Source organism: Centruroides sculpturatus, unplaced genomic scaffold (genome assembly GCF_000671375.1).
Source record: "Centruroides sculpturatus isolate CEXI.00-Female unplaced genomic scaffold, Cexi_2.0 scaffold495, whole genome shotgun sequence".
NCBI lineage: Eukaryota > Metazoa > Arthropoda > Arachnida > Scorpiones > Buthidae > Centruroides > Centruroides sculpturatus.
In genome coordinates, this window is record NW_019384782.1 from 99,748 (window position 1) to 111,932 (window position 12,185).

The window sequence follows — 12,185 nt, forward strand, 5'->3', positions numbered from 1 at the left end:
TTTATATACTGTGTGTATATATGGTCAAACCTCTCTATAACAGAACCTGTCATTAATGGAAAATTTCTTCAGTCCCTTGAATTTTTTGCAAAATGTAATGTAAATTAATTTGTATATAGCAGAACCAGTCCAACGTGGAAATGGAAAGGAAAATCAGGCTGTATAATGGAAAAAAATCAGCATCTTTATCCAAATTAAAGCCTAGCATGTATAAATCATAAAATAAGTAAAAAAATACACATACCGAATATAGAATAGCAAAATACAACTAACATATTAAAGTAATTTTATTGGGATTTGAACAAAGTTTTTGCATATTTTTATTAACAGCTGTTTTTACTTTACATTCATTACTGAGATTTTTTATGTTTATTTAAACTTTGCAAAATGTTTTTTCATCAAGTAAATAATATCATCATTATTTATAATTACTCGTGCTTTTTTAATAAAAGCATAAGTAAATTATCTTTTAAAAAAATCAAATAACTGGGAGAAAAACAATATATCATTTTCAACACAGGATGAATTAATTATATAAATTGAAACTTCACGAATGAGGATAGAGAAAATCACGATTAGCTTATTAATCATATAACTTCCTTCACTATCATTCTAAAGTGTATATCAATCAACATGATTTCACTTTTATAAACTTCTCAAATAAAATTTTAAATATAAAAATTTCAGTAAAATGGTAATTTTTCTATAAGACAAAATTTAATTTTTAAATACATTATCCTATCAGAATTCTCAAAAGAAAACTTTTGATATTATTCTATTTCTCATATATATTTATTATTGTGGTTCATTTTTATTTATATTTAGAAATTTCATATAAATATCCAATTTCTAATGTGCAAGCTATACACTGAGTGGCCAAAAAATTAGAGACACTCCTTATTTGAAAATAAACCAGTCAGATAGTGAAGTAGAGTGATGAGAGTTGCTTATATCAATGCAGAGTTGCTTATATAAGGAACACTTCAGACGACATAGTTATCACGGAAGTTATGTCAAAATGGGTAAGACAAAAGATTTAAGTGACTTTGAACAAGGGATGATCATTGGTGGAAGAAGAGCTGGTGCCAGCATCTCTGAAACAATGACTCTTTTAGGATTTTCTCGCCCAACAGTATCTCGGGTGTTTAGAGAGTGGCAGTTGAGAAAAAAACTTCAAGTGATAAGGACAATTCTAGTTGAAAAAGGCTGATGAACAAGAGAGGTGAAAGGAGATTAGCATGCATAATTCACAGCAACAGAAGGGCAACAACACAACAAATTACAGCTGAATTCAATGCAGGTGCATCACAAAGCATATCCCAACACACAACAAGATGGACTTTGCAAAGGATGGGCTTTAGCAGCAGGAGACCATCAAGAGTGCCTTTGGTATGACAGAAAAATAAGAAAAGGCACCTGTTGTGGGCCCAGGAACAACAAAATTGGTCACTTGAAAACTGGAAAAAAGTAGCCTGGTCCAATGAATCTAATTTCCTGCTCCATCATGCAAATGACAGGATCAGAATATGGTGCAAACAGCACAAATTCATGGGCCTCTCCTACCAAATGACAATCTTCAGGCTGGTGGCAGTGGAATTATGGTGTGGGGAATATTTTCCTGGCGTACACTGGGCCACTTGATATTTGTGGACACATCTTTGCCAATCACATATACTTGTTTATGGCTGTAATGTTCCCTGATGGGAGATGGTCACTTTCAGATGGACAATGCACCTTGCCACCGTGCTCAATTGGTCTCAAATTGGTTTGAGGAACATCAATCAAACCTGCTTCCATGGCCAGCTCAGTCCCGACCTCAATCCTATGGAGCATTTATGGGACAAAGTCGAAAGATCACTTCAAAGCTTGGAAACGCCACCATCCAATCTGACCCAACTTAGAGCTGCCATTATGTCAGCATGGGCCAACATTCCTCAGCAGCAGTATCAGCAACTTGTTGAGTCCATGCCAAGAAGAATATTGGCTGTGATCAGAGCTAAAGATGGACCAACTTGTTATTAGAGAGTGTCTCTAATTTTTTGGCCACTCAGTGTAATTATAAACTGAGATCAAAAACATTAAAATAGTCTCTCATCACTATAGCTTTGAACAATCTTAATGCAGATTTACAAGGTGGACCAAAATTTACCTACCAAATTTAATAAGTAACTTCAAATGCTGATTTAAATGATATTTGAATAGGATTTGTATACCTTGTCATTCAGTTGTAATGAAGCATTAAACCTGACAGGTAGATTTCATGCCACTCTGCATTTATTTTGACTTACTCATTAGTGTTATTTATTTATAACTCTTTAAAATTGGAAAACCATTTACAAATAAAGAAGAAAAATTATAATTAATGTTTTAACAATATTAACAATTATTATTTATCTTTGAGTTTGGACTGAATCTTAAATTACATTATTAGAAGCCAATAAAAAATATAGGACAAATTAAATGTTAAGATATTAAACTAATTTTTACTAATTTTTCTTATTTACTTGTAATTATTTACTGTTGGAAATCAGTGCACCTTTAATATAACAAATAAGTGCCAAATATAAGCATCTATTTGTTTTAAAAAGTAATATTAAATTTTATAATTATTAACATACCTGATAAATGGCTTCATCACATGCACTTTGTATACCCAGGTTCACCATAGTATTGGTAAGGGATCTTCCCATGTAATATTCCAATGAAAGATAATATACACGCTGAAAAATAACATATATAAATATTGGATTTACATATAAAAATATATATCATAATCATTTCATTTTTACAAAAATACATTTTATTTAAACAAATAAAGCATAAAAAATTATATATAAAATTTCCATTTAATAAGCAAGTATATGACAAACAAAAATAGTGAAAATCAGATAATATAACTCAGCCATAATAACTTAAAAAATTGTTGTTATTGTTTAGTTTTATTGAAAATTAAACAATTGTGTCCTAACTGATCAGCTGATTTTTAATAAACAATATGTAAAATATAATCTATGTTTTGATGTAATGTTTTATAATCATAAGTCAGTCTTATACTCTCATATTCAGACAAAAAAATGCATTTGGCCAAGCAATGGTGAATTAAGTATTTTTAGAGCCTATGCATAAAGTTGACCAAATAGGTTGAGTGTCATGTAAATTTTTTGTTATTGTTTAAAATTATAAATTTCTGATAATTAATTTGTTAATTGCTGTAGCAATTATCTCTAGGTGATTTTATATAAAATTCCACTTTCTGCAATATCTATAAATGACAACTTGACAATGATTCATTTTATATTTAAGAACCTCAATCCTATTAAGAGAGATAGAATGACAATTTAATTAGCTCAAATTATTGAACTTCTAATACATCTTGTTATGAATTAGAAATTGTTCGTAATAGATTCATTATTACATTTTGCCATCAACATCTGAATTTAAATTATATGCAAAAAAAATTATTATTTATAATTTAAAATTTATTTTATGTAAAAATTGTCACAATATTATATGATAATATATTTTCCTAAATGTAAATTTTTTTATTTATGGGGGTCATTTCAATTTATATAAGCAAAAGATATAAAATTTCATTTTTACTTTCCCAGCTGTTATGTATATTGGAAGCGTTTCAAATTTGACCATCCCAGTTTTTTGCAAATCTCCAAATTTTGAGATCTCGAACCCAAAAAAGTAAAAAAAAATTTCATGGATGGGTGTGGATGTTTGTTTATGGGGATCTATAAATCTTTATTTCATTTAATATCTTGAAATATTAATGAAATAAAGATTAAGAAGTAAAATTTGGCACAGTAGCTTGTATATAAGGGGCATTGATGTCATTAAATTTTGTTGGTGAAAGGTCAAAGGGGGGAAAAGTTAGAGGATGGTCATGTCATATCTTGGGTGTAGTTAGACTTAATGAAGATTTTACTTATTGTTAGCATTTAGTTTTTTATAAAATTCATCTCTACCTTCAAAATTAAGCATTTTGCCATTTTATAATAATTAAAAATATAGAAAGTTTTTAAAACAAAATCTCATAACAGATGGCACAGTTTTATTTATTTATTTGTTATGGTTGATTATATAAAAATTATTTTTTGAATAAATTCTCATAACATCCAAAAAAGTTACACAACTAGTTGCTAATTTTTTTGTAATATGAATGGTAAGTTAGAAAAAAATTATATTTTTTTTATAGAAAACAGACAAAAATAATGATCTTATACACTTAAACAAAACTTTTGGAAAAAGTCTAGCAACACTAATTAACATTGGGTCTAGTACAAAGAGTTAAGGATCAAAACAATAATTATCTCTTGAAGGCTTGTAAAAGGAAGTCAATTTATTATTCATAAAGAAAACTTGTATTGAACAATACAGAAAAGAATTAAAAATAAAACTGAAAACTGTTGGGATTCAAACAATAAGAAAATAAATATATATATATAATTATATATGTTACTGTAAAAGTGTGAAGTCTGGTAATTCTTAGAAATTACAGGTAAATCCAGACATTTACCATCAATGAATAGTAAAAGTCCAAAATTCCTGATTCAGTTAAAGTTTATAAAATCTGTTACTTATTACATCACTCATTCTGATGTATTATAAGCAAGACTTACATAAACACACACACAAAAAACAAACGATATAATAGACAACTTATTCATATACACTGCATATTTCTCACCAAATTTATCNCTATAAGACAAAATTTAATTTTTAAATACAATTATATGATTCTTCAACAACATTTATATTTTAAGAGATAACTTTTCAGATTTCTTCCAAATTGTCAAAATTGTATGACTTTCCAAATGCCACAAATTAATTGGCAAAGTTATTCATCTTAATCACAATAGGCTTAACTGAAAAACTTTATTTATTAGCAAATAAAAAAATAAGTACAGTATATGTATTTACACTTAATTCATAAGTATAATAATAATTAATATTTCAAATGCAATACAATTTGAACAAATTATTAAGATAATCCTAGAATGACAATATTAAAGAATTTATCATCAGACCCAAATTCATCCATACATTTTTCTTACTTTTACTGCAATATAAGTTTTCTTTTTCTGGAGACACTTATTAAGATTAAAATGTAAAAGTATAAGCTAACAACATTAAATTAATTATCACATGAAAGATTATTCATGGTCAGTCCTAAAAAAAGAAAATATTTGTCACTTTCCAGACTGATATTTTATATTTTAACAAACAATATTTACCAAAATTGGTAAATATAAATTGGATCTCTGTTGACTGTAACCCTTGATCTATATATTTCTCTAACAATCAAGAATTCTGTTAATATATATCAAGTCTTTGTTAATTGCAACACTTTCTAGAATAAGGACTAAACACTGTGCAATGGTGCAAAATATATGATACTCCTTTCCTTCATTCCTTCAATCATAATAAATAAATTATTCCTTTTACAAATTTGTAGCCCTTTATTCTCATTACTTTTCAAAATAAATTTTGTTTTTAAGAAAAACACAAAATTGATAAAGTTGATAAAGTGAGATGTAATCAATCAGTTGAATTAAGCTTTCAAAGTCCTTTTGCATGCTTAACCATGTGCCTTAATTTATGGAAACAAGGTCAATTGTCATAGTGGGGAGTACTTCTAAACTCAACAGTGCGAGACCATATCACACATCATTACACAGTTTTGTTTTTATGAACGAGAACTTATAATACTTAGTAAATAAAAACTCAAAACCATTTGGTGGTTCACAACATGATTTTTTTTTATAATGTATTGGTTTATATGAGTCTGAGAACCTTTGTTCTAAGATCAAAGAATCAATATATAGTTATTCATAAATTATTTTGTGTATTTAATTTCCTACAAAAATGCTTAAATATGTAATATATGTCAAATCAGAGTTTATGTAGTTTCAAGGACAATATTCAATTTAATGCAAATTAAGCATTATATTTTCAAATTACTATTCATTAGTCTCAGTTAGCATTTAAGTACAAGAAGAAAAAAATGCTTCTGCATAACTATTCAAGCATTAGTAATTAACAAATTAAAGCTGATATAATGGTATGTCATACTATTTCCTAAGAAATTAATGCATCTGTTATGATGTTGAAGTTACTGAATACTTACTACTGAAAAAAACAATTTACAAATGTATTCAAATAGTATAGATAAGGTATTAAGTTGTATCAGAATGTTCACTATGTTTGTTGTACTGTAAAAATATTGTAATAAAGTTTTGTTATTTAATAGTTTTTCAATATACAGTGCTTAAAAAATATGCTCAAGACATTAGTGAAAAGTTGTATGGTATATCCAATTACAGAAATCTGTGTAACTCAGCCAAACAATCACATTAATTAATCAGGATTTTGTGTAACTCTTTAAGGAATTAAATTCAGTTTGGGTTAGCAATGCTGTTCAGGAATGTTACACAAGATACTGAGTGGATGAGCATTAATGACATATGACAGGACAAATCATTTCCATGGCCACAAATTCCTCTAATATTCCCATTGTATCAATTGAAGAACACCTTACAAAACCATAGGAATGAAATAACTTGCTAGCAAGGTGTAGCAAAAATAAAAGTCTGATTAATGTAATCTTATTGTGTGGTAGTGTTTTATTTTGATAAAAGTGTAAATAAACCATTTTATGTTAACATCCATTATATTATTGATGCAGTGTATTTATGTTGTAATTATGCCAAGGATTTCTTAAGAGTTAACAACCAATATGTGAGAAACTTTGTCATAATGTGACAATGAATAATGGGAGATTAGGAGAAGGGTTAAAAATCTAGGATTTTAGTATGACTTCATTTATACAATAAGATGCCTCAAAGTAATTAAAATAGTAAACATTTTATTATTATTATTTCTAAATTCTATAAAACAAAACATTGCATATAAATGTAATTGGTTATTAAAATTTATGTAACAAACATTACCATATTAGCAAATACAATAACAATTATATTTAATCTATGGATTAAATTAATAAAAAAATATCAAATATTCTTAGAAAAGCATGGAAATAATAAGTTCTCATTTTTATTTCTGATGTCTATGTGTAGAACACAAAAACTCTCACGATGATAATATAAAAGAGAAAGGCCACACTTCATCAAAGACACAAGTCTAAAAAAATGTATGTCAACTTCTAACAGCAGTTCAGATTCCAAATACAATTATTTTAGTAAATACATGGCAAAGAAAAAGTTACACCAGCAGTTGATGATTACACCATTTCATCACCATGAAGTTTCCTACAAAGTGTAAAGCATAACATTGATCAAGTTGTCAGTATCAACTTTGAGGAACACAGACTAAAGTTTCTTTGCAAAACATGTTGGAAGACAAGTTTTAACTACTTTTTGTTGCAGCTTCAGGTTTTATTGTAACCTGGAATAAGTGCTTCAAAAGTAGTTCTAGACCAGGGGTGTCCAACCCGCGGGCCGCATGCGGCCAAGGCAAGTTCCAATGCGGCCCAATAAACGTGTAAACAAAACTGACAAAATGTATTAATTTTTTTATTATTTATCTATTTCAACGGCATAAACTTAAAAAAGAAGTTTCACAAAGCCGTAAACTTTTATTCGTATTTTATTCTTGAGTGGAAAGGAAATATTTTCAAGTACTTGGAAATGTGTGAATGAGGAAGGATTATTAAATAAAGCTGGAGTTGTGACTCAAAGAATTATAGACCCAAATTTGGGAGAAGGAGGGAAAGATGAGAAAAACAAAAGATGTAGTAGTGAGAAAGATTAAATAGATCTTCTGTTGACCCTTAATTTTCCAACCTTTCTCACTATTTTATCTTTTGTCCTTTCTTTTTTTTCCCTGCACTTCCTTTGAGTCATAACTCCAGCTTTATTTAGTATTTTTTCCAACGTTGCAANCTTCTGTTGACCCTTAATTTTCCAACCTTTCTCACTATTTTATCTTTTGTCCTTTCTTTTTTTCCCTGCACTTCCTTTGAGTCATAACTCCAGCTTTATTTAGTATTTTTTCCAACGTTGCATGATTTGGCTACATTTGCGCCAAATGTGGCTACTTTTTTTGTTTGACGTAAAAAATATCATTTGGCGTTTTGGCTACTTTTGGGCTACATATTTTTTATATTAGTTGAATAAAAATGCACTTTAAAATGGTATTTCGTTGCTTTTTATTAATTAGAGACCAAATAAAACAAATATTTGTGTTTTTCAAATAAATTTTTGTCTCTTTTATATTANTATCAAATAGTATTTGATGTTTCAGAATCAAACATAAAGAGCACGAGTTCCCTTAAGCCTATCCCAAGATATCTCGGGCAAGTTACATAGCGTTACTGTAAAAGTGTGAAGTCTGGTAATTCTTAGAAATTACAGGTAAATCCAGACATTTACCATCAATGAATAGTAAAAGTACAAAATTCCTGATTCAGTTAAAGTTTATAAAATCTGTTACTTATTACATCACTCATTCTGATGTATTATAAGCAAGACTTACATAAACACACACACAAAAAACAAACGATATAATAGACAACTTATTCATATACACTGCATATTTCTCACCAAATTTATCTTAAGAAATCAAATAAAAATCATTACAAACAATTAATTTTCTTAATTTATATTTTTAAGTAGATTATGAAACAACAGAAATATTAAGTTAACTAGAAGACAAACCTGACATTGCTATCATTACTTTTTGCCCAAGCAAAGATTAAGATTATTGATTATAGCTGATCTTAACTGTTTTCACTATGTGCAAGAATTATGTCCCCCTCTTCCGAGACTAATTAGATAATTTTTAGATGGGTCTAAAAACATGTTCGATTTCCTGCAAAACCACATCTAAAATAATACAGTAAAAGCTGAGTTCTCCAGGGTAATCCTTAACTCTCTCCCTCTTCCCCAGGGGGTATTTCCAAAAATCCCTTCTTAGTGTGCATTCTCATGATGTATCCTAAACGTGTACCAAATTTCAACTCCTAACCATTTGGGCTCGGCACTTATTATTATTATTAACCCATCTCGATTATAATATAAGATAAGTATGAATACATTTTTATCCAAGACAATTGGTAAAATCTGAACATTCATTTCATACTAGTTTGATTGGTTTATGGGATAAGGCAATGAAACATAATTGCGATCTGCAATTCGCTTTGGGAAACAGGCCCTTATTTAGATGTTAGACAAGTAAAGGAAACCTGAAAAACTCCATGAGGTCAACTCATTGATCAGGTACAAATGTGCAACCAACTACAACCACCAATGTTCAATGGTTTTATCCACTTGGTCATTGGTGAATTGGTACAAATTCCATAATTTTGAAAAAATAAAAAATGATAGCTTCTTTTTTTAAATATACAGGTAACCCCTGTATAACACAGTAGTTATGTTCCAAAAACTTGTCATGTTATGCAAATCCATGTTATATGAAACAAAGAACTAGTATGAAAAGGAGGGTTAGGTTCCAAAAATTAAAAAGCATGTTATTATATTTTCATAATTAAGATAAATATCTTTATTAAAATTTTTTAAGTGATACATATTAATATAAATTAAACAATGTTCTCTTCATCATCACTAAAAGCACAATTAACCAAGAGCATTTTCTTTTTGGCATGTTATCCTTATCCTCTGAGCATTTTTCTGCATTATCTTCAGATCCATGCTTTACCTTTTGCAAAAAGTATGTAATTTTAGATTGCTTGCTTCTAGTTAAAAGATCTTTACATATTTCCTTATATGGTGCTAAGCACTTATGAAGAATAAAGCAAGTATGGAGTAAGGGAAAAACATCTGACATCATCATCAGAAGCATCGAGATCTGGCAACATTGAAACAAGTTTCGAGAAGGACCATGTGTATCAACAGAAGGAGAGAAAGAAAATTTACGTACTTAAGTATACTAATAGTTCACAAAAATTATTATTTTCATGAACTATTATTACTTAAGTATGTAAAAATTTATTACATTTCATGTTGTGCGAGGGTTTTACCCAATTCTCAAACCACGTCAGAGTGAATCCGTGCTATAACAGTACCGTGTTATACGGAGGTTACCTGTATAATAAAAACAAAATGATCCAATATGGAAATGCTTTTGTCAGAATCATTTTATTTTAAATTATCTTCAAATTGAATTATACTGTACTTCTGTTTAAATATTAACATTTTAAAGCCAAAATATACAAAATGATTATAATCAAGTAATGATTAATACTGAGTAGCATTAACCATTACATTCTAAAAATAAATCAAGACTTGTTATTTGAAGATTTGTTTTTAAAGAGATCCTTTTTTAAAAATAAATGCAAATATAATTGACATGCTAATTAAAATCAATTGTCTATCAAAAGACTAAATAACTATCCAGAACTTTAAAATTTTTGTAAAAGTATATTGAAAAAACAACTGAGTGAGAATATGTATGAAAAAGAATAATACTGTATATTTGTAAAGTCTATAAATCTCATAAGATTAGGATTAACCTGTTAAGCCAAGTCTTTTCTTTAAAGCAAGAAGTAACAATTTATTAATTTTGAACTTTATCCAAGTTACAAGTGGATAAGCTGACATTATCCAAAAATGTATGAATGAAGCAAGAATAAAACTTAAAATTCGGGCTTTATCCACACCACTTTCAATAAAGCAAGAAAATTTAGAGCTTTACATTAGCTGGATAATCTGTGATCTTTCCAATGTAGATTGGATGGATAAGTAAGGAATTTTGTTTTTAAACACAAATACAGAAAAATATCAAATAGTATTTGATGTTTCAGAATCAAACATAAAGAGCACGAGTTCCCTTAAGCCTATCCCAAGATATCTCGGGCAAGTTACATAGCGTTACGAAAAACGCGGGCGTTTGGGCCCCAAATTTTTTTTGAATTTTTGGAATGTTTTTTAGGTCCCCAATTTTTTCAAAATTTTTTGCCCGCGCGAAAAAATTTTATCGCGATTTCGAAAAACCTTTAATGACGCACGCTTCGCGCTTTATTGCTTTTTAATTGTTTTTTAATGGGAGTTTGATATCAAATTTCATTCATCGTTCTAAAGTTGTAGTGCACCGATTTTCCTTCGGTAAAGTTATTTAAAGCTAGTTTCTGATGTCAAAAACGACCTCCAATAGTTTTTTTAATTTTTTTAATTAATAGATTTTATTATATATAAGTTTAAGCCGGGGGTCGGAAATCGCAATAAAAATGTTAATTTTTTAAAAATATTTAAAAATATACGGCCAACTAGTAGTCACCCTACTATAAACCCTTGTCCTCCCGAGACTTCTGAGAATGTCCCGGGAAATCCGACTCCAGCTGTTCTCATGGTCATCCAGCTGTGTAAACAATGACTCATCGCTGTTATATTTCACATAAAGACGAGACAAAGGAAAATAAAAAATAAACGCATTTCTTTTTCTTCAAAATAAACGCATTTCTTTCGTTTTTTTCAGTTTTAAGTATTTTTTACGTTTAATCTATATCTAAATATATAAAATTGCTTGTCCTGATGACTCACTCATTCACTGACTGACTGATTCACCATCGCCCAGAGTAAACCGCTTAACCTAGAGAGGTGAAATTTGGTAGACAGTTAGGGTACGTCATGGAAACGCACACTAAGAAGGGATTTTTCGAAATTCCCCCGCGGGGGAGGAGAGGTAGAGCATTAAGGCTTAACCGGAAAAACGGCTTCTACTGTACTATTTTAGATGCGATTTTTTCTTTTTATATGCGTTTTAGTAGGGTATGCCATGGGAATTCACACTAAGAAGGGATTTTTCGAAATTTCCCCACGGGGGGAGGAGAGGTAGAGCATTAAGGCTTAACCGGAAAAACGGCTTCTACTGTACTATTTTAGATGCGATTTTTGTTTTCAACTACGTTTAGTCTTCATTGAGTACTTAGGTGTATTAAATTGATAACATTTCAGACATTTCGATTTTAAAAATGTTCGATCCGTTTTAAATTCGAATTTGTTATTGCATATTGGTTCGATTATAGAACGATTGTAAACGTTCCAGAAAATTGATCAAATTGAAAATAGTTCGTTTGATTCTCGGCAATTCTCTTCAGCGGTAGGTGTTATATGACAATTACTATGGTTATTGAAATATTGAATGTAAATGGGGTTTGCTTGCAAAACCTCCGCGGACGAAGTTGCGGGTAACAGCTAGTA

The 12,185-nt window shown here is 29.3% G+C and overlaps 1 protein-coding gene across 1 annotated transcript in view; it reads right to left on the reverse strand.

Moving 5' to 3' along the window:
* LOC111629195 (glycogen phosphorylase-like) overlaps positions 1–12,185 on the reverse strand; it is a 41,689-nt gene that overhangs the window by 23,411 nt on the left and 6,093 nt on the right. Inside the window, exon 2 of the mRNA XM_023373079.1 lies at positions 2,619–2,720. Coding sequence (XP_023228847.1) covers positions 2,619–2,720 — 102 coding nt within the window. The remainder of the gene's footprint in view (positions 1–2,618; positions 2,721–12,185) is intronic.